Source organism: Parasteatoda tepidariorum, chromosome 6 (assembly GCF_982258835.1).
Source record: "Parasteatoda tepidariorum strain Cologne lab strain chromosome 6, Ptep-v5.0, whole genome shotgun sequence".
Classification (NCBI taxonomy): Eukaryota; Metazoa; Arthropoda; class Arachnida; order Araneae; family Theridiidae; genus Parasteatoda; species Parasteatoda tepidariorum.
In genome coordinates, this window is record NC_141760.1 from 64286877 (window position 1) to 64311569 (window position 24693).

The window sequence follows — 24693 nt, forward strand, 5'->3', positions numbered from 1 at the left end:
AACAGAAATTTTGAAATATGAATTCTACTACTACAAATAATTCTTAAATGAATTTATATGTTTGATACCGTATAATTATAAAATCTAAGGATTAATTTTAATAAAAAAACACTGATGTACTCAGTTCATTTCAAAAGTACGAGATGTTTAGATTAAATAAATAAATTAAATGCCTTCAACAAATAATCAGTTAAAGACGATTTTACGCAGTTAATTATATGAAACTCAAAAGTACATTCTTACAATTGTGTAGGCATTTGTCCCAATAAGACACTTGTTAGCCAATGCTACTCAGGATATAGGACCAGTTGCGCATTTATACATCGTCTATTTGAAACTGTTTTCATCGCTGGGCTTCTTTGAGAACATCGAAGATAGGAAATCACATTTAGGCAGAACTCCAGGGTGAGTAACGCTGTATTGCTCATTTGAGTTTTCCAAGATGTTCCCATCCGGTTGCCTAGTGTTTTTGAGCAGCAATATGATGTATACGAAAGAGTTGATCAGTCGATCTCATTACGTTGCCTAATATAACAAAGGCTTCCAACCACCGATAATCATTGAATTCAGTTATAAGAAATCGATTAGCAGCTGCTCTTCACATTCGGTTCTTCGACTTCGAGTTACATTCAGAAACGAATTGATTATCCTCCTTTTATCGCAGTTTGTGTAGCAAGTATTGCCACACAGCGAGCGAACAGCACGAATCCTTTTTGTCATACCAAAAGCTACATTTTGAGTCCGTCACCATTTCTTAAATAAAATAATTTCATTTAATTGACATCTGACTCGTTATATATTTACAAACTTAATTATTGTTAAATAATATAAATTTTGATACTAGTTTTATTACGGAGGAAAGTGAAAAGAGGAATTTTAGTTTAGTTTTCTAAAAAATAGTTCTATATCTAAAGTTGCAGCCATTGAAAAAAACAAAATTCGCGCATTAAAAGCTCCTTTTATTAGTTTCGAATTTTAAATTAGCTATTTATGAGAACCATTTGTTGTATTTTCATTTAGATAACTTAATTTCCATTGATTTAGTCGGTACAAAAGATTTAGATTGGCACCGAAGAGATCCAGGACAGTCAAACTCCTTCTCAAACGTTTAACAACTAAACACACTACTAAGTTATTTACATAAACTTAATATTTTCGTACTATTCTTATAGATGGAATTAGAAATTATAAGACTCGTATATTTAAAATACTATGTTTAAAATGTCTTATAAAGTTCTTATTTTTTCTTATTCACGAGATTTTAATGAGCACATATAAATCAGTAAAAAAATATTTTATTATACAAATATTAACAACCATATAAATAGAACAGCTCTTATACATTCTGTTAGTCTGCAATTACTTAAAATAAGTATTTACTAAAAATATAATTGGAATATCAAACAACTTTATGAGTAATCAATTTTTTTGTTTTTTTATGGCTCATGTATATGAAAAGTTTCCGGTGATGTAGAACAAGTATAATTGAGCTCTTATTTCATATCTATTTTCTTGCTTGATTTCAAATTAAAAATCTCACTAATTGTTTTATTTTTATAGGAATTTAACTAGATTAATCACGTGACAGACGATAAAAATCTGTAAAATATTGTTGGCAACATAAGTGATAAATAAAAATAAAGTTTAGCACAGAAGCTTATGCGTGGATTAGCGGAGGAGTATCTTAATGCTGTAATTCCGTTTGCCACAGTTTTTGTTCCATTATTTGGCAATGGCTCAATACCTAAAAGCTCACAAAGAATATTATAAATATCAACCATCTGTAGAGGCTGCGATATGTAATTTCTCTTTAGTCCTGCAAAGAAAAGGTCAAATTTAGTTTTTTTTTTAAATATGAGAGAACAAAAGTACTCATAAAATTTATAAATTATCCAAACTGGACGATTCCACCACACCCACCGTTAAATCTTATGTGAAAATCTTAATGAAAAAAGCACTTTATATGATGTATGAAAATAAAGTTTTAGTTTATAATTTCTATGGTAATGAAGTAAATTTGTTGCGAGCTTCAAAAACTGCTGCCATTTCATGAAAGAACTCACGAAATAATATTTGAAATTTAAAAAAAATCGTCTGCTTCATATGAAAGAGAGATCGATATGTTTCGAATGATCAGAACACTACGTTTTCTATCAGAACGGCACGCAAGTGACACAAGCTTAAAAACAGATTCAAGTTAAAATCTAGAAAAGGCAGTTGCCAATGAACAAATTGTATAGAAAAATAAATGAGCTAAAAACCATAACTTGAGAAAACAAGATAGCTCAAAGAGGCTAGTCAAAATATAATTATTTATATACTATGCTTTGTCGTGGACTTTCTTTTATTTTAACCATGTGACAAAATAAGTTCTTGTTTTAATGTATATTTTTCGTTTTAGTTTTCTTGAAAATATTCGTTTTATATTAAATGATATTCTCATTGCAATCGACTAAACGTAATAAGAATATATAATAAAAATATGTTACAAGTCAATCATACTTTCAAAGGCTAATGGAAGAGACACTCAATATGTGACATTTCAGTGAACTTGATATAAATAGCTTTAAAACGTACGAGGTGTGTAAATTAAGTAATTAGATAGATATTTGAATTTTTTTTATTTAGATAAAATTACAATCCATTGTTGTCTACCTTGAAATAATACTCCTAATAAGCAACACTGCATTGGAGATGATTCTTCTACATCTCATATTAGTGATGGAATTCATACAGCCTTTAACAATTACAATTCATTGTTGTCTACCTTGAAATAATACTCCTAATAAGCAGCACTACGTTGGAGATGATTCTTCTACATCTCATATTAGTGATGGAATTCATGCAGCTTTTAAAAATTACAATCCATTGTTGTCTACCTTGAAATAAAACTCCTAATAAGCAACACTGCGTTGGAGATGATTCTTCTACATCTCATATTAGTGATGGAATTCATGCAGCCTTTAAAAATTACAATCCATTGTTGTCTACCTTGAAATAATACTCCTAATAAGCAACACTGCCTTGGAGACGTTTCTTCTAAACCTTATATTAGTGATGGAATTCATAAAGCCTTTAAAAATTACAATCCATTGTTGTCTACCTTGAAATAAAACTCCTAATAAGCAACACTGCGTTGGAGATGATTCTTCTACATCTCATATTAGTGATGGAATTCATACAGCCTTTAACAATTACAATCCATTGTTGTCTACCTTGAAATAATACTCCTAATAAGCAGCACTGCGTTGGAGACGTTTCCTCTACACCTTATATTAGTGATGCAATTCATGCAGCCTTTAAAAAGTTTTCCAATGTCCAAAAATGACGTCCCTTGAAATGAAATATTATTTGGGAAATAGGACAAAATTATAAGTGTTCGCATCGTGTAAGTAAAGAGTTGAAGAGCCAGAAATCTTTTTACTGTCCAAAGACACATTTATATTTATTGCTGTGACATTGATTACGTTTAGTGATTTCACATTATCGTGATGCTCCTTCTTGATATTTTGTCTCACAGGTATAGCCCCTTTTCGAAATGCATTTCTCAAATTCTAATGCGCATTGGTGGGATTCAAATTCAACTCTTCTACTATTATTTTAGCCGTCAACCGATGCTACAAGATAACGGATTTCATACATTTTCATCTACTCTAGCAGATGAAGGGTCTTCCTCTGCTAATTGATTAAGGCATTTTCAGAAGGCAAAGAATATCTTCTGTTTGGAAATGCCTTAAACCATTATAAAACCAGGGAAATTGTGTAAACACTGTCTCACTAAGACAGCTGAAGCCTTGCAAAATTTTTTGTTGCACTGTTTTCATGTCTGAAGTAAAATATGATAGTGCACCGTTATTGCTCCTTATTAATGTCACTCATTTTAATAATGCACTACAAAATTTTATAGACCACGTCCAACCACATGAATCTATCAAGTTTAGACTTATGCTGAAAACATGACAATTGCACCAACCACCTCTCGAAATTTGGTGCGCCCAGGATTATCATATTGAACGTGATGTCGCTAGTCTAATTACCTAATTTACTCACCCCGTATAAATGTATCACGTATCTATACGTATCGATGCATTGACCTGTTTTTAAAATCCCTTTTCTGTTGAAAAACGTCTTATTTAAAGACTTGGCAGAAAAATATATTTTCCTTTTTGTAAGCGATTAATAATATACACTGGTTATCATAAATTAAGGAAAAATCACAAAAATAGCGATAACTCTTTCAAAAGTAAGCCAAACCGTGCAAAATTTGCATATGTTGTCCACTAAGAGTAGCTGAGTAAAATTGCAATATGCAAATTAGTGGCGCTGCACTCGGCTTACGTCATCTGCCTGGAGCATAAAAGTCCAAGTTTGAGAGAAAGCACACAAATTTTACTGTGATTGCGACATTGAAAATCTGAGATAGCCAATTCGTAATAATGACCTCTAGGCATCATTTGCCTGAAGAACTACGATGGAGAGCCATCGGGAGACTAGAGGCAGGGCAGAGTCAATCAGAAGTGGCCAGATGGCTAAATGTGAGTCCATCTGTGGTTCATAGACTTTGGAGGCAATTTCAAACCACAGATTTGGCATCTAGGAGGTTCAGTCAAGGACGGCCAACTGTTACGACCAGTGCCGATGACCGATATTTGACATTAAGTGCACGCAGGAATAGAACCGCTACTCCGACACATCTTAGATCCTCTCTTGCTGCAGCCACCGGAAGGTTGGTGTCAACGTCAACTGTGCGCAGAAGGCTCCACGAAGGTGGTCTGTATGCGAGACGACCAGCCATTTGCGTGCCGCTCACATCACGCCATAGGAGAGACCGTTTGCAGTGGGCCCGACAACATGTCCACTGGACGTCAGATCAATGGAGGCCTGTTCTCTTTACGGATGAGTCCAGGTTTAGTCTAGAAAGTGACAGTAGACGTTATTTGATATGGAGAGAACCTGGGACCCGTTATCATCCATCAAACATCCGTGAAAGAGATGCATACGCAAGAGGCAGTGTCTGTGTTTGGGGAGGCATATCCTTAGGAGGGCGCACATACCTCCATGTCTTTCCAAGGGGAACCGTGAATGCTCAGGTTTATCGAGACAACATCCTTGATGCTTATGTGCGCCCATATGCCGGGGCAATTGGTGATTGCTTCCTGTTACAGGACGATAATGCAAGACCACACAGAGCTCGCATTGTTGATGATTATCTTCAACAGGAAACAATTACTCGCATGGAGTGGCCAGCTCGATCCCCGGACTTGAATCCTATCGAGCACGTTTGGGATGCTCTAGGGAGGCGTGTATCTGCCATCAATCCGCCCCCTCAGACCCTTGCCACGCTTGCAACTGCTTTACAAGAGCAATGGCTCTCACTTCCTATTGAACTGATAGACCGCATAATTGAAAGCATCACACATCGCTGTTTGTGCTGTATTGCTTCTAGAGGCAATCATATTCCATATTAAAGGTACTTTTTCTATTGCAAACCGATACTTCCAATTTGTTTATTTTATACATGTGCTAATTTCTATACTACTATTAATGTCTGATAATTTCTTTTTATGTTGTTTAATACCTTACTATGTGTTGTATATTGTGGGTAAGTTTCATAAAATTCCATGTGTAATTTCTTGAGTTATCGCGATTTTTGTGAATTTTCCTTAATTTATGATAACCAGTGTATTTTTGAACCCTTAAACTTAAGGGGTTTCAAAATATTATTCTACAAAGCGTTTTAGTTAGCAATGTTAAAATGTTCTTACTTATTATAATTCAAATGCCTACAGATACACAAGCAATACCTTGACAGTTTATATATCTTTAATTTTCAGTTCTTTAGAATTCAAACACTTATTTCAATTGTTTTCAATGACTATTTAAATCAATGAATTTAAGTATGGCGAGAAATATGGTTTCGCTTTTGCATGTTATTATTTCGGTTTTATTTTCAATCAATTCGGTTTTATTTTTATTGCAATCAATCATTGATATGAAAATTAAATTATCTCTTTTGCAGTGGTTTTGCAGAAAAAGGTTAGAATACTTTTCGATTTTCCAACTTCATTACAAGATGCAGAAAAGATTTATAGCAATTTAGACACTATAACTTCATGTATATTTGGAGTTTCGATGACCTCGTGCTTTTCTTGGAAAAGTTGCTGATTTGTTTAGCATTAAAAAAGGTTTAAAATCAATAAATTGTTGATCTGAAACTCTTTTACAAATATTAAAAAAATATAACCGAAAGGAATGAGTTTATATTTTTTGATGCTTGAAAAAATTTGATATTTTGATGAAGGATTTAATTAAATAATTGATAAACTTTTCATGACTGATTTAAATTATTAATTTTTGTTTATGAATAAAAATAATTATTTAACCCGGGAGTCTAGATTAACACCAGAACATATGTTTATTTCGATTTAATTTTTGAAAATAAACTAAATAAAAAACAATGTTTCGCTATAATATTTTACAAATAAATAACTCTTTATGAAAAAGCAAAATTAATAGGATAATAAAGATATTACGGTATTTATAACTATTATTTTAGATATAGATATAACTATATCTATATCCAAAACTATAAAATAGTTTTTCTGGTATAAACATCAATTTGTAAAATCTACCAAAAAAATATATTTTTCAAGAATTCTGAAAACATATCTTAAAGGCAATCGTATGGAACTCTTTATAGCAGTGTTTCCCAAACTTATCACTTTTGCGTACCCTTTTTAAATTTTTCGTAGCGCTGTGTACCACTAATAAAAAAATGAATGTATTTTATCAAAATATGTCTATTTTTACTATAAAAAAATTGCACAAAAGTTAAGAATCACAACTGGCTCTTAACAGCGCTAATTATTAATTGTTAACTCAGCAAAAAATAGCCAATAGAAAAATACGTAATCGTAAATTTTCATGGCTAGCTTTGTTTTTATATAAAATTTGTTTGAAATTTTTAAAAAAAAAATTTGTTTCGTTTGTTGCAAGATATTTCGCATAAGAACGAACTGTTCCCGTACCCCTGGGGGTACGCGTACCACACTTTAGTAAACACTGCTTTATAGATAAATGCTTGATTTCTGTAAAGTTAATTGACACACTTGAAAGTATAAAAATTCAACTTTGCAAAGTTTGTCAAAACTTTAACTAACCTTTATTAATACATTTTTTTGTTAATTACTTATTTAAAGCATAATTTAGGGAAAATACACACTCCTAATTTAAAAAAATATTTTTACATTTATTTCATAAAATAACTAGTTAGGATTTGCAGAAAAATAACATTTTCAAAGCAAAAAAAAAAATGCTTCTCTATTCCAAACTTTTCATTCTTTTGTTCGATTATAAAAGGCATTTTATTTTCTACATGAAAGAGATGATTAAAAGATTTTCAAACCTGGTCCTCTAGCGAAGAAAATGCCTCGCATATCTGGAACTTCATATGGATCATAGCCATGAGATCCTAATGATATTGATGAACCAGTAGGAATGCTTTTACCAGGGATATCTAACTGGGGAATAAATGATGGAAGAATGCGAACTAAATAAATATTGTTGGATGCATTTTCTATTGAATGCTATGCACAGTATAAGAAAAGGAAAAATACATAAACATATTATTAGATAATTAATGCAATTTATATGCCGTAACTTTTAGTTGAACTAAATTTGAGTTTAAATTTTACTGGCATTTGATAAACATAAATATTTTTTTTGTTAACAAAATTAGTTATTAAAAAGAATTTTGCGCTATATATTTGTTTTACTATGCAGAAACGTTAATTGTTTCTAGCCATGAAAATAATCTACACTTTAAATTACAATGATTATTTTTACAATAGCATATCGATATTTTTATTTCCTTTATCTTAGTTAAAAACTTTTCTAATATCATGAACTATACTGGTTGATTTTTTTAAATACACATAACTGATTTTTACGTTATGTATATGAAGATTAGAAACAAGATGCATTTCATTTACATAAAAATTTAAAATACGTAAACCTGGAGATTAAAATAGTTCTTTAGTGCAAACGATAATAAATAAAAGTTTAACACTTCTGTTATCAAGCATAGTAGGTTTTTAAACTAAGTTAAGTTATTTACACGGCACACTGAAAAATTATTATAATTTAAAAAATTTTGATCTGCGTATTTTATCGAATTATATAAATATCTGTATTTTTGCTTTATAATTTGATTATGTAAGCATTAAAAATATTTCAGTAATTTTTTTTTCCTTACTGAATTAATGATATATTGATATATCATTAAAAAAAGATAAACAGTTAATTTTACAGTAGTAAATAAGCAGCAAATGTAAATATTAAATACTGTTTATTTACACCCTGCTTATTGTCTGCTGTTTGATTCATATAATAAATCCAGATCAAATAAATAATTTCATTATACAAATTAATATTACAGTTAAATCTCTTAGTATTTCTTATGTCATGATTTTTATTTGCTATTTTTCTTTTAATAAATTTGAATAAGGAACAACAGAACAAATATAGACAGTTATTGGTAAAAACAACAACACACTTACTCCTTTGATATAATAGTTTTTGGAAGCCACCAAAAGTATTGGAAGTGTTAGTCTATTATTTCTTATGTGATAGTGTTCAGGAATTTCTTCTTTGAGGTAAACATGAAGACCTGTTATTCCTTTGAGCTCTTCATACAGCTGGAAAATATTTTAATATTGGGTGAGTTCCCTGATTTGGTGTTTTTGGAGCGCGCTATGACGGGGACGTTCGAAAATGACCGAAATAGATTAGTCATTTTATTCTTGAGAGAATAGTGGAGATATCCCACCCTTCCCTTTTTTTGTTAAAAGCTAATGATTTTGTATTGTATTAAAATGTTTTGAAAACAATTCACGTTGCAAGTTCAGAAAAGAGAATTACGGTATAGGATTTAAGTAATCCACGACTGCATATAGTTCCATTTTATTTAGCTGTCAAATTATAAAATTATTCTTTTAAAACAATATAAAAGCTTTTAAAAATTAAATTCATCGAACAGAAATTTAATTTGATCCATTTTTTATAAGCAAAAAAAAGACCGTGCTACGTCGCTTCAAGAGTTGGCAATGTTAATATTTGTTTACGTTGGAAGCCTGCCATACATTTAGAATCAAACAGGTTCTTCCCATAGGGATAATGGTTTATTCTTGCCTTGCTACAGAGTATAATAAGTTAATTATACTAAAAATATTTCCCAACAATACGTCAACATCATTTTTTATTGTAAATTTTCTTGAAATTAAAAATTCATTTTTAATATGCATTTAGTAATTGAGAATCTGATTTGTGCATTTTGAGCAGAATGGGCAAATCAGATCCATTAAGAATGTTATCTAAATTTTTAAAAATTATGAATTGAATTTTATTATACTTTAGGGTTTTAGTTTTTTCTGCTGTAGTTTATTTTTATGATGAATTATGAAAAACATTGATAAAAATAATTTTTATTAAAAACGTAAAGGCTATGACCTTTATCGCTCGATAAGCCGACAGTCAAACGATTGTTTACATTTAAAAAGTTGAAAGAGTTTAAAGTGCGTTTCAAAAACTCAGTGTCGGGAAACTCTCCCAAAATAAGATCAATAATACGACGCACATATACAAACAGTTTTTTTAAGCAACGAGAAATAATGATAACAAATAAAATTAAATGACTTGAAAATTAATGATATATCAGAATTGCGTTTTCAGTTTTACCTTCTCAGTTTTTCCCTCACATGGCAGTAGCATGCTTGTTGCTCCATAATATACCATGTATTTTATATCAGAAACATCAACCAACTGTTGCAGATTTATGACGTTCAAGCCTCTTGAATCCGTCGATGTCATTCCGTGATCAGAAAGTGCCACAAGATTCACCTTAAAGTTTTTGAAAACAAAATATGTCGTTGCAAAATCAGTAAAAGTTTATAAATATTTGAAATTTATCAAGAAACACTACACTATTAGATATTTGCGAACCTTGATTGATAAAAATCACTGTTAAAGTAATTTTATTAATCATTAGTAGGGGAGAGTGGGGTCAATTGTAACAGGGTACGATTGTAACAGAGCAAAACTTTCGAGTGTCGGGTTCTAGATTTGGTTCCTAGGTGGCGCACAAGATGTATTTAATAAATCTACATGTACACCCCTGCTGGCAACCATTTTTATGTACTTTTGAAAGAGATTCATCACAAAAGATATTTTCACGCTACATAAGTATTTTTTTTTGGTATTATAATATTATATTGTAACAAAGTAATTTTGTTTAAACAAATAAAAATTATTAACCGAATATGTAAGTGGACACCTTAATACATTTCAATAAAAAAGATTAGTTTTGTTAATTAACTAGCATTGTTTTTAACAAATGAAGCTGAAATAGCGTCTTGGGGACGATTGTAACAATAAGTAAAGGGACGATTGTAACAGCTGTAAATAAATAATCTTATGTTTACAAACCATTACTTAACTCTTTAAGAACCACCAATAGTTTCCTATATCATTTATATTATGTTGCAAGTGCATTATTTTATTTGTCACCTTTCACAGCATAAATTAAAATTTTTAACCCCTTGAACTTAGAAGTTTAACCCCTTAGGTCTCTGCTCATTATTATTTTTACTCCTAAAATATCACTACTATTTTGATCAATAAAAAATGTATCACAACTATGATAATATGTATAATTAACTTTGTTTTAGTTGAATTTATGAACTGTTACAATTGACCCCGTAAGTGGGGACAATTGTAACAAGTGCACGACTGTCAAAAATTGTTAATAACCAATATAATAACATTTAAAATAAGGTAGGTATTCATTTTTTTTCTAGTGGAGGATAGTCTACTTTACTCGTCTGTCAATTAATACTAATAATATATTGATTTTTTGTTAGTTAAAAATAGTTAAGTAAAAAATGTTACAATTGACCCCACTCTCCCCTATTCAATTGATTTCACAATGTATCAGCTCTTTGGATATCAATTCGAAAAAAAGAACTATTTCTTTCCTAGAAGAATATTCCCTTATCATTTTTTTTACATTTATTTTATTTTGTTTTGTTTAGTTTATTTTGTTTCACATTATTTTCTGCAGATTCTTTTCTATTTAACTTTATTTCCTTCTGTGCCGCTAGCAAGAAAATATATACAAATTTCTATTTTAATATATTTTTTATGCAACACTTATATATATATATATATATATATATATATATATATATATATATATATATATATATATATATATATATATATATATATATATATATATATATATATATATATATATATATATATATATATATATATATATATATATATATATATATATATATATATATATATATATATATATATATACAATATCGCAATGTGTGATTTTATTTTAAAACATTTTAATTTCAAAATATAATTCTTAATTCCGATGTTCTACTAAATTTTGTATTATTTTAATCGCTACCTTTTTACGGATTATTCTATATAATTTGCAAGTTATAAATATTCCCTCCGGCGTGATTTCTGTATTGTTCTTTAAATCAGAATACATGATTTTAATCATTCAAGTGTAAAATAAGTGCAATTTGTGTAAGGAAAAGGCTTCTTATCTCAAAATACTCACATTTCTAAAGTATCAAATTAAATTAAATGTAGTTAGATTTTATTGTTACCTACCCTTTCGCATGAAATTTAAGGTTCACTGATTTGTAAAATCTAGTCGTTCTGTGAATACTTGATAAAACTTTCAGTTCAATCATTGAGGCGGAAAATATCTAATTTTTATTTTGATGATATTTTTTATTCCTTGATTTTTGTGAGTTTCAGAGTTATAACAATGTAATTTTAACGATTTTAAAAATATTTTTGAAGGTTTCAAAATTTATATTCTCAACAATAGAATTCGTTTAGTTTTTAAATGAATTTTTATTTCTTAAGATCACAACTTTTCAAAATAACTGATAAAATACACCTTTCAAAAGTAGAAAATAGTTATCTAATTATCTTGCATTAGTTCATGAACTTTGTATCATATTTATCAATCGAATTAAAGAGCATTATTAAAAAGTAAAAGGGTTAATAAGTCATTCCGGAAAAACTAGAAATCTAAAATAAAATTTGTTTCCTCGTTTATATTTTTAAACTAAACTCTTAAACTAAACTATTTAAAATGCACCAGACTTTCAGAAATAAAACTCTCACGTTTGACGATTCAGCAGTCCTTAAGCTGTATTTCGTTATTTTGAAACTCATTTCGTTGCAAAGTTACAGGATTTATGACAAACACGAACTTTCAAATAAGCGACATAATGAATTTATGAACTCAGAACCTCATCACAGTGCATTATGGGAAATCGCTAACTAGAATTACGAAATTAAAATGAAGACTAGACAGTCGTAACTAGAAAGGCGAAATATTTTTTACTTTTGACGAAGCTCGTTTCCCCGAAAAAGACATGAAGTTATGTCACTTTGACGAAATGTATGCTTAGGGCGTATACGAGGAAACGGTTTCGTCAAAAACTAAGAATGTTTCATGAAATTTGAGGATCCATTTTCTTACAGTGTACAGTTTACGTTTCGAGCTTTATTATATAAGAATGTCAACAACATCGCAGTGTAAGGAAAATATACTGTCAACTAATAATTACCTTATCATGTAGTCTTCTTCTAGATATTTCACGCTGCGCTAAATCTAATATATTATCAATATCTTTCACAGCTTGTTTTCTTTCAAAAGAATTTGGACCATATTTATGACCTGTGGTTTAAACAAAAAAAAATTCAAATGAATGTTCTTAAAATTCCTATCATACGTTTAAACATGATTATTATACATTAGCATTTCCTTATTGAAGCATTGTTTAAATTTTTATTCAATTCTCATTTAATTTATGAATCTTATACAGAATGTCCATGATTAAATTACCCTATTTTTAAGTTATTTAAGTTATTTAAATTACCCTATTTTTGATTCAGATAAATTTTTGTTAAGGAACTAAAGAATAAATAGTCACTTGTTTTAGCTTTAAAAAAAAGATATATGCTTTATGAATCACACATTTAGTATACATTTATGATTGTTAACAACTTTTATGAAACACATTTAGTCACCATTTTATTTTCAATTATTATCATGAATCATGATGTAAAAGCGATTCCTCAACTGACTGCAGTGTGCTTGGGGAAATGTATAAACATGTTGTGAAATACTTTCTTTCAAGTACAGATCTAGTACAGATCTTCGATCTACGATCTAGATATTTCGAATCTCTTCGAGAGCAAAATCTAAATCAAGAAATATCAGTGTTGGTTATAAAAAGACTTTTCTGGCGTGGAAATTTAGAGCTATTTTTGTAACTTGCTCTAGTAAATTTCCATTCTTTTATTGAAACTCCTCAAACAAATAATCATAACTTTCTGAAAAAATATTTTTATAGATAATTTTAAAATAAGGATGTTTAAATTTGATTGTAATTTGATTTTTTCATAACTTTTTTGTCAATCGTTTGAAATGAAATCCGTTTTTCTAATTACTAAAATAAAAGAGAGTGAAATAAAAGTTGCAAAAATTTTCGTAATATTATGAGTCAGTAATAATACGACAACTTTTTTGAAAATGTGGTTATGAAATGCCCAGAGAAAAGAATAAGTAAAATTACCATTCTAGTAAAATTACCATTTTGTATGATAAAAATATTTCTGGTAAAAAAACCTCTTAATTATGGTAATCAAAATATATGGTATTTAAACCATTCGTTTGGTAATTTTTTCCCTCTATAAGTTGACAGTTAACCGGGAATTCTAGGTTTCAAAATTATAGTTCTTATCAACAGACGCTTAGTAAAAAATACGAAACTTTAAAGTAAGTTCACCCAATAAAATGGTTTTTATGCCATGAACTAAGGTATCATGATAAAATTTTTACCATACTTTATCATAGATATATTTTGCCTAAAACATTACCAAAGCGCATTTGTAAATATTTCTGGGTTTTTTTTGTTATTCAAATAGACCCAGAAACACAATAATTGAAACCAAATTCTAAGATTTGACCATTCCTTTTTCTCAATGTGTATGAACCTTTCGGTCATTTCATTGAAAGAGATGCAAATGATGTTAATCTACTATTTTAATCATTATTTTAACGATGGTGATAAAATGTTAAACAAATAAATTGGAATTAAAGTTTCAAATAAATGTATTCGCTCGATTTTAAACTCCCTTTGAGTCTTACCAGTTTTATCTTTGAGTTTTAAAACATCATTAAAATGTTTCAAGTTAAAATGCTAAAGATTAAAATTCCTTTTTGTAAAAGTTACACAAGAAAACTCACTTAGAAATACTTAGTTACAGAAATAAAATGTATTAACTTTGATAAATTGATTTATCTTTAGAGTTGTAAGATTACTTAAAATCCCTTTCATATGTATGCAAAATATAATTTAATGTATTTTACGTTTCTTTTTTGTTAATGTAATGCTCTTATGATTTTATGGAATGAATGTTTAATTTAAAATTAATTTAGCTTTAATATACTATTATGAACTAGGTAACACACTGCATGGATATAAATAATTTGTTTAGGAACTGTTACTTAAAATTATTAGATTTTCTTTATAAACAGTATTTTCATACGTTATCCCCTTATTTAACTTATTTTCCCCTAATTTATCATCATTTCGAAAAAATTTCTCTTTTCCTGCACTGATATTCCATAATTTTACTTCAAATGGTGTTAAAAATGTCTAAATATTTAATAATCTAATCAAACTATGAGAAGATATCTAACACTTAAAAATAATTATTGCTTAAAAGCATAATCTTTACAATTATTACACATTGTACTAATTGCTTCATTTGAATATAATTCATGAAAACATAAGATTTGATTCATCAAGTACACTTGAAAGTCGCATGTCATAAATAGTATATGATGAGAATGATGAGAATAGTATATGAATAGTATATGATGAGATGGCTTAGAGGATAGAGTGCTCACCTCCTTATGAGGCAAACCTGGTTCGAATTTCAGCGATGACTGATCTGTACGAATTCCGCACCCGGCTCACACCGACCAGACTGCTGCCATAAAATATCCTCAGTGGTAGACGGATCATGGGTTAGAGTAACTTTGCAGTCAGGCTAAATGTGGCAGGTTTGGGTGGTTTTCATCTCCATGGAACGCAAATGTGGGTTTGCTCCATCAAAAGCCTTCCATGAAGGCAAATTTCTCCCAATACTTGATCAAGGAGTTCCCTTGTCTTCTGGATTAGGTTCACAATTACAAAGCTACGAAGTTGAACATTGATAATCGTAAACTCAGTTTTTGGTTGGATGCTTAACATCGGTTTTAAACTAAAATAAAAACACTAAATCGCAACTGAAACAATATTTTCACCAAATGAAGAGAACTAGATCTTTTAAACTACTCGCACATTAAAAAAAAAAAATATTATGAAAGCTTTCAAAACTAAAACTAGTAGTCTATGTATCCGCAGTTGGAACGGCAAACGTTAGGATATAAGAGATTTGATATAAATATACGTATATCAATAAATATTTTTTTTTATTTTTAAAATCTGGAAGAATGGTTTGAATTCTGCCTATTGAGATTTTATTTAATTTACTTAAATGTGAAAATGAATTCTCTTTACAGTGAGTAAGATTTCTATTTTAAATATTATACATTCGTGTTTCTGTAAAATATAATTTACCATTAAAATCTACAGATTCGTAGTAAATTTGAACTAATTGTACTTCATTCTTCTCCATAAGTTGTAGAGCTACTAACAGAGCATCTTTCGTATCATCGTTCACAGTAGACCAAGAATATCCAACATACTTATATTTTCGGCAATAGGTTGGTTTTCTACCTCGGATTTCAACCTAAAGTAAGGAATCATATATCAATTTCAGATAAGTTAAATATTAATAAATATACGTGGAGCTAATTGGTTTGAGTCCTCCTGGAAGTCAACGAAAATCTTTCTCGCACATATACATTATGCCCAAAAATGAGTATATATAACAATTCAATACATTTGCTGTTTCAATTTTGAATACATGTGGTTTTCAAATTCGACTATTATTTGTTTCAGAGCTCTGACATACTTTTACTCAACTTTGAGAAACCTTTTTTTTTTTGCAATGTCCTTAACATTTAAATATCCGGACGTTAAGTGTTTGCTGGATACATTGATTTATTTCATTCCAGCATTTTAATATTTAATGACTGCTTTATTATTGTGCGTCGGAAGTATCTGTCGCTTTGATAGCATATTTAAAACAGCTGCCTAAAAAATGAAGAAAGCATCTAAAAACTATTGTTGTGTTGTCTTATTATAAGACAACATCTAAAAACTAAACATTTTGCAAAATGACTATATTCTATTTCTGTTTATTCAACTTTTAGTATGAATGATAGTTTTCCTGCACTAAATTTTTCCTCCCCAATTATTTTAAAACATCTTTAATTTTTGAAAATTTTAATTGCGTAAACATTTTTTTTACTAAATTTTAATTGCCTACTTCTATTTATATAATCCTGAACTTCAATAAACTGGTCATAATAGTAATAACTATAGTGGAAAGCATCATCTAAAAACTTATATTTTTAGAATGCTACTTGTCTTTTGCAGATATTTTTAAAAGAATGAAATTACACTTGTGCGACGATTTTTTATTCTGTAAAATAGAAAAATTTATTTTTTGAACTCCTTATGTTTGGTGTTTTTTGAATAAGAAGATTTGAGAAGATCTAAAGACTTCCTACTGAAGTTGATACGTATTTTAATATGTGTTATCAGTAATTTTGATAAAGTTATCGGAAAGACTATTTACTGCACGATTCACAAAAAACAATAATGTCCTTTACCATTTCAAAATATTTTTCGGAATTAGTTAGCATAAAAGATGAAGAAAAAAAGGTAATAATTAGCGTACAACTACCTGGCAACCATCCCACCAATATAGAGCACTTCTAAGTCCATTCTTCTCAGCAGTTATCCACAGTGGTTCAGCGCTATCCCACCAATGCGGAACTGAAGCAGTGTCATTCGGACCCATTAAGAAAAAATCCCCGAAGTAAGAATCATACATCATATTTTGCACAAATCCATGATTTTCGGCATAAAGACCTAAAAAAATAAATTTGGTAATTTTTCACTTTATGTCGCGCTCCATTAAAAAAATTAATTTGAATCAGTATAATAATCAACAAGGAAATGCAATTTTCAAAATTTTGAACTTCATTATCACAAACCTAAATTATATCTTGCGTATTTTGCAATGCAATATATCTTATAATAGCATATCATATAATTACGTACCTTACAATGTTTATAAATGCAAAATTTAGCCTGTTTCTAACAATATTTTGTTTTAAAATACCAAACAAGTTGAACTTGAAATCCTAAACAATATACTCGCTTAGATAACAAGTATTTATAACTATTTTTTAGGAAACTAATATTGTATTACGTAATTATAAAATATGAAATTGGTATACTGAAATTAAATTTGAAATTCAAACTAATTCTAAATTTGCTTCAGTTTGTTTTCTACTCCTAAAAAAATAAGGTATAAAATATTCACACAAATTTATTTTTTTAACAATGTATTTTCACTTTCTTATCTATTGACAGTTAAAATCACTTAAACAATAGATAAACAATTTCCATTTTCAGTAATAAAGTATTAAATCTTCATTAAATAATATTTTTCGTGATCTTCATCATAATACTTCATTTTTTATGATGAAAGTGATTGATTACTTCGAGAAAAGTATTAACTAAATGGAATTCATTTTCGACTTAATAAACAAGAGATACAACTATAAACATGCATAAATAGAAACAAATTCTTAAAATTCTTTCCTCGTCATGTTAAGGCCACAAAAATAAAATGAACGAGTACCTTTTTTCTTTCAAAAGCATATTTTTAGCAACAATAATGTGAGTAAATGTTTACAAGACAGAGCTCATATTCTACTTAAATTTAAAAAGGACACTGGTAATTTTTCTAAATAAACATATATTCACAAAATTGAAATTTGTTGTTTATATAAAGGTATAAAAAATCTTAACTTAGAAGACTGAAAGACAGATACACAGTCAAGATTCATAAAAATTTATTATTTTCATACAGGTTGCAAAATTAATAACTTAAAAGCTTATTTAAATAATAGTTTAAAGTTCTCAACCTAATTTAAATAATTGTCTATTCATGTTCATTCTACTTTCTTTTGAAAATCAAGTTATTTAAAAGAAAGTTTCAAGGTATTAATGATAATGATAGCTAAGTAGGAAAGTAATTAAATTAATTGCTTTTCATCGTAACCTATTAAAATAATATCGTAATTGGAAAGATACTGGTTAATTCATTAAGTAGACTTTATCTTGATTTAATGAAAATTACAATAAAGGTTTAATTTTTCAATTTATCTTGATTGTAAGGATTTAACAAACTTTGAAAGATGCTGTAAAGACAATTAAATTAATATTTTTTGAATTTCAATGTCCATAAATTTCAGTATTTCACTTGTTTGTTATTACGAGCTAATTTTTAATAAAGTTGAAGTAACGTGTCTTATTTTTAACTGAAATTTAAAGCATGTTTTATTGAGGTTTCGGACTATACCAAACTCTGCTATACTATATTTTTTTTCATTGTCTCACACAGAAAGTAAAAATAATTTAATGAAATTTTTTAAAATTAAATTCCAGTAAAACAACAATCTTGGCCGGAAATTGCATTGTTAAGTCAATTTGTTTTTAATTTTGGCGATTTAGATACCCTCTTATTAAAATATATTAAACCGATCAAAGTTATTTAACTGTGGGCATGTTATAAGTACTCAACACTTTAATTTTATAACCGTTGTTGAACAGTCGTCCCAATTTTTGGTTTACGACTACTAATGTTCAACTCCGTAGCCTTAAGTTTTGAACCCGATCCAGAAGACAAAGTAAATCCTGGATCAAGTATTGGGAGAAATTCTGCCTTCAGGGAGGAATTTTTGATGGAACTAACCCACATTTGCTTTACATGGAGAGGAAAACCATGAAAACATCCCAAGGTTAGCTCGACGGCAAGGGGACTCTGACCCATGATCAGTCTACCATTAATGATATGTTTACGTCAGAACTGCGGTCGGTGCAAGCCGTGTGTGGAATTCTATTTGACGAGCCATCGGTGGGATTCGAACCCAATTCATTTAATTGGAAGGCGAACGCTCAATCCTCTGAGCCACCACGGCTCAACTCTACACTTTGAAAAATTTTGATGTAACTTAAAAGATATTACAATGCAAGTTTGCGGTAACCTTAATTTGGCGTTATCCATATTATAGTGCTTCATAAAATTGATTTCTTAATACAAGTTGAATTACTATTGTTGCACTGTGTTATGGCTCAAGATATCAATATTTTCTGACTGAAGAGTATTGATAGTTCATGTTTACTAAATGAGTTGGAGGACTTTGTCTTATAATAAAAGATTATTATTTTCAGTTGGCGCTCAGATAAGTTTGAGAATTATATTGTGAATAATCATTGATTTTGGCTTCGGTTTTGTTTAAATAAAGATGCTATTTCACCATGAACATAGCTTGATTATGTAAATAAAAGACTATCCATGTTGTTAATAAAAGATTATCCATGATATGTAATTAAATATCCTTGTCAGTCTGAAGTAGATTATCCATAATTACTAATTAATTCAAGGTTGATTTTTGGATTTGGACTAGTTTGGAGGTATTTTTTAGACGATTCCATTGGATCACCCATTCCTATTGAAAGATTCACAAATACGCGAGAAAAAGGATTCCAGAAGGAATGAGGTCAGAGGTGAATCAGATGTTACAGTCAAAAGCTGCTTGGCTAATTGCGGAAATTCCAAAAAAAAAATTTTTGAATAATATTTGAAAAATAAGTGGGTGAATAAAAATGGCCAGTAAACTCTCCTGATCTTGATTCCAATGATACTTACTCGGATATCAGCGAGAAAAAATTCACGAAAAAAGATTGGGAAATAAAAAAAGATCTCAGTTGTTCCATAATTTAAGTACTATACCGAGATAACAAAATTGACCAAAAATGGTAGAATCTATGCCAAAAAAAGATAAATTGGTTCTGGAATTGAAGAAATAGCCTATTAAATATTAATTAAGAATAAATTGTATTAACATTTTCAATAAACTCTTTATTTCCAAAATGTGTGCTAGAATCAATTGTCAATGTAAAAAATGTTTCTATTGTCTTAGAGAACAATTTACTAGTTGCATATTTTGGGAATAAAGTATTCTTAAAATGTTTAGCAAAAGAAATGAATGAATAAAATCTATGAAAACGATGTTTAATATTTCCCTTAAATGATTTAAAGCCAGCTACTGAAATTATGAGTAGTTATCATGCTTGGATAAACATTAACTGACAAAATTATATAACTGCCATGGGCAATCCCCGCAAACGTTACTAATCTGAAATGGAGACATATTTCTATGAAGTCGAATTACATGTTGAATATACCACTAGTGATGATAAATGATTAAGCTTGCAATTGTTTGTTCTAGAATAGTTTGCTAATGATAATTTTCAATTTAATCTACTTTCAATTACTGTCAAACTTATATATTTATTATAATACTTACTTCAATTAATGTCTTTTCACTAAGGATATTGAAAAGAATAGCAAAAGGTCTCTAGGATTATATTGAATATGCGGTATATTGAGAGAAATGTTTATATTTTTGAAATTACATGCCTACAACTACAGATAAGATTATAAAAGCATGTACAATGCAAAAAATCCCGGATATAATTACAGTACGAAGGAGCATTATCCGTAAAATCCATTTTTACAGTAAAATCTATATTTACCGTAAAATATTATATCGTAGTTTTAACAGCAATGTTTATTTAGTTAATTTTTACAGTACTGTAAAAATTACGATTTATATCAGATTTGTTTTATCTGTAACATGTTTCGGTAAAAAGTAAAGGCTCTCTGATTGCCCGTACGGTAATTTTTTACAGTGTAATTTAATGTAAATTTTGATCGATCATTACATCAAAAACACACATTTGTGATTTATTTGCATGTATGATATACCGGATATTTCAAATTAGGCTATTTATATATTTCCACTAAGAAAATATAAACAGAGGCATTTTCATTTATTTTTGATACACCTAATACCCCTTTAGCTACAGTAGGATTGTATTTTACCACAAAGCAAACCTTTTAGAAAAATACGAATAAGTAATGCTAATGACTTTAAATGCTGTGATAAGGAGCCGATAGATTTGTCTATAGAAATATAAATTGAGCAGAAAAAATATTTTTGTTCTAATGGATGATACGCGAAAGTATATTTAATCAGCATTTATATAGCAAAATAATTTTTTGGCAGCATTGCACAAAATGTATTGTTTTGTTTGTGTATGGTTTTATACAACAATGCATATGATTTGAACTTTTTTAAAATTGTGATGTCTTAGATATTAGAAAAAAAGGTTAAGTTACGATAAATGCAAGCTACAAAGTGAAATTTTCCACAAAACCAAAGGTTAGAACAAAGATTGTAATATAGGTATGGGGAACATCTGAATGCCGTTAAAAAAAATTTACCACCATACCAGAGCTAGAATTAGGGCAGAAAAAAAGATCTTCCTGGTTTTGACCTCGAAAGGTTTGTGAGCTGTAAGCTAAGTAAGATTATTTACTTTCAAACTTGGAAGATTGTAATAATTTATTAAATAATTGTGAAAAAAGTCATGTCGACAGATTTTTATTAATTAAATAAGTTTGCACTTTCAACTGTAAAATATCAATATTAATATATTATATTATTATTATATATTATTATCTAACATTAACTATATATTTCCCCCTTTAGAGAATGTTTTTGTAAAAAGTCTAAAATATTAATTGACGAAAATATCACTCACATTGCGTAAAAGTTAAGTTCTCAAAACTGCCACTCACTTAACTTCAATTACCTTTAATGATAGCTTTTCTGCAATACATCTTTAGAGCTAAAAGTGAAGCAACATTTGCTTAAAAAAGGAAATTAATTTTAATAAATTGCTATGACATAAAATTTTTAATCAGTTAATTAATAAATCATAATGATTAATACTCAATTACAGTCATATGTGATTCTCGCAAATATTTTTTCCAATGCACACTGGGTTGACATTCGTCAATTCAAGCGTATTTGTTTCTCGCTCTTTCAGGGGCACCATGTTAAGTGGGCCAACGTTGCTAATACCGTAAGGACAGATATTACAGAGACTGAAAGAACATCCATGTCTTATCCGGGATTCGAATTCAGAAACTTTCTGATGCAAGACCAGTTCCCTGATCCCTGAACAGTCTAGTTGGCATCTTTGCAGATATAAAATTTAATACCTGCAATCTTTTGTCTTGTCAGACCGTTTTAAGAATTATAAAATTATTTAAACCGTCGTTCTTACAAATTTCTCATAGTGTCTTCTCTAATAAATTTTATGAGAAATTTTTCATACAAAAGCTATTATAATTTTTTTGTAAAAGTAAAATGACACTCGTCTCGAAAACTGGAGTTGAAAGATAATATCTATATATATATTTCTCTTACACGGCGACAAAAAAAGCCTCGTTACAACTCCCCGAATGGCAACGCTAGAAAATCGACCAATGATTGCCGCTAAAAATGTCACATGCCAAATATAGCTGAGATGGCTCAACATATAGCGCTTTTAAAAACGGAAACGGAAATAACCAGACAGAGCATAAGCTAGGCAGAAGTAAGTAGTCTTTGATAGATCTCTATTTTAGTTTTTTGTCGAATGCGCTTTTTTTCACGAATTTATTTGACGATTTTTGATTTATATCACGAATTTATTTGTTTATGCAGGTTTTTCCATTGCAATTCACTTATTTCAATTTTTAATAGACTTAATTATAGCCAAAATTTTAACATTTTTAACGAATTACATGTTTAACGATATACATGTCATTTATTTGAATTCAAATTTATTTTAATGACTTAGTATTTACTAAAAAGATGTAATTTTTTTTTAAAAAAAAGTTGTTATATGGATTTGAATGATTGTTTTGAATTTTTAGAATTTTGTGCATTTGCAATGCACCTAAGTTAGTAGCGAGCGAAGCGAGCTTGGTTTGCGAAGCAAACCATATAAGATTGCGTAGCAATTTCCAGGGTTGGCGAGCGTTAGCGGGCAGGGGGCGCAGCCCACTAGTTTAAAATCATACTTTTTGAAAGTCTCTGCTAACAGTTTTATTCAATTGGTTTAAGAAATTAATTTGCATAGTGAAGCAAATATTTTTCAGAATATTTCTTTATGCTTGAGAGATTACATGCTTTCTTAGAAAATGTACGAAAAGGAAATATTTGCTGCTATTTTGTCATAAAGAAAAAGGGGGAAGACACGTTATTGAAAAAAAAGCTTATTCTTTCAGATGCTTTCGTTATGATGATATGGGCATTAATCATGTCCTTATCGAATATCTGTCATCTATTGAAACGCATCTTCATGATATGGATAGTGCAGAACTAATATTTATCCTTCTTTATATCCAATTCAATCCTTCTTAGCAACGGTATCAATTTTTCCTTGAAAAAGGTATTATTGATTTTTAATGGCATTAGAATTTATTTTGCATTAAAAGTAAGTTTTTGTGTCATTTCGTGCCATGTCGTTTAATTTCTATTATCTCACTATATTAAAAAAATCTTAAAGGCTGCCAACGTCACCGTGGTTTTGGCTGGTCAACTTATTTGTTGTAATGTTACATTTTGTTCATTGCGCCAAAACTATAAGACTTAGAAACTTGAAATTACGAAGTTGTGTAGAAAACTGTACAGGGAGTTCAAGGAAATAGGAAAAGAACTTTCGATGATTAGTTTGGGAATTATTAAGCTTGTCAGAAGAAAATACACCATACGTACCACTCTACTGACCGCAAGAATGCAACTTCAAAGTTGAAATTTGTTATGTTGAAAGATCCATCTTTGTTTATGTACATAGAGGTTTTTTTTCGAAAATCAAATTTGTTCAAAAATTATTGCAATTTCAAATGCTTTTTTTTTTTTTTTTTTTTAGAATTTTTCCTTTATGAAAAGTATTTTGCATTTCTATACATAATTAATATAATTTAGAAACTTGCAATTACAAAGTTATGCAGAAAAACGTACAGGAAGAAAGAGAAAATATAAAAATTTAAGATTGCGCACCTGGTTATTACGTGATAGAAAACTTCATACGCTTCAAAAATATACAAAAATGAAATGAGTCAATTTCAAAATAAAGATTGCACCTATTTTCAAGACTTTACAAGCGTGAATGTTACGAAACAAAAGGGATTTGAATAGAAAAAAAGTGCGAAATTGCCAACGAAAAATGGGAAAATAAAGGTTAAAAACAAGAACTAGAAAAACCACAGAATCCAAGAGAGAGAAAAAAGATGAAAAACAGAACAAAAAAGAAAAATCAGTGGTCGAAAGGAGGATTCACGCGTTATGGAAAGATGGGGAGAAACTTATGCCATTAACTAGAGAATCAGCACTCGAATGAATAAAATAAGATTCCAGGGTATCAAGATGAGCTGACGTGATCAAGATGAGATCAGGGTGTTTAGTTACAAGGACATCTAAAAAAGATAACGTGA

General features: G+C 29.3%; 1 protein-coding gene across 2 annotated transcripts in view; it reads right to left on the reverse strand.

The window, feature by feature from the left end:
• Positions 1 to 1279: 1279 nt before the first annotated feature.
• Positions 1280 to 24693, reverse strand: part of LOC107456211 (glycerophosphocholine cholinephosphodiesterase ENPP6) — a 59343-nt gene continuing 35929 nt past the window's right edge. For both annotated transcript variants that reach the window (XM_087165963.1, XM_016074014.4), the window contains exons 2-8: positions 16969 to 17156; positions 15735 to 15906; positions 12669 to 12778; positions 9736 to 9897; positions 8559 to 8696; positions 7406 to 7520; positions 1280 to 1816 (exon numbers count right to left, since the gene is read on the reverse strand). In XM_087165963.1, the coding sequence (XP_087022089.1) occupies positions 1578 to 1816; positions 7406 to 7520; positions 8559 to 8696; positions 9736 to 9897; positions 12669 to 12778; positions 15735 to 15906; positions 16969 to 17121 (1089 nt within the window). In that variant the 5' untranslated portion in view covers positions 17122 to 17156 and the 3' untranslated portion in view covers positions 1280 to 1577. The remainder of the gene's footprint in view (positions 1817 to 7405; positions 7521 to 8558; positions 8697 to 9735; positions 9898 to 12668; positions 12779 to 15734; positions 15907 to 16968; positions 17157 to 24693) is intronic.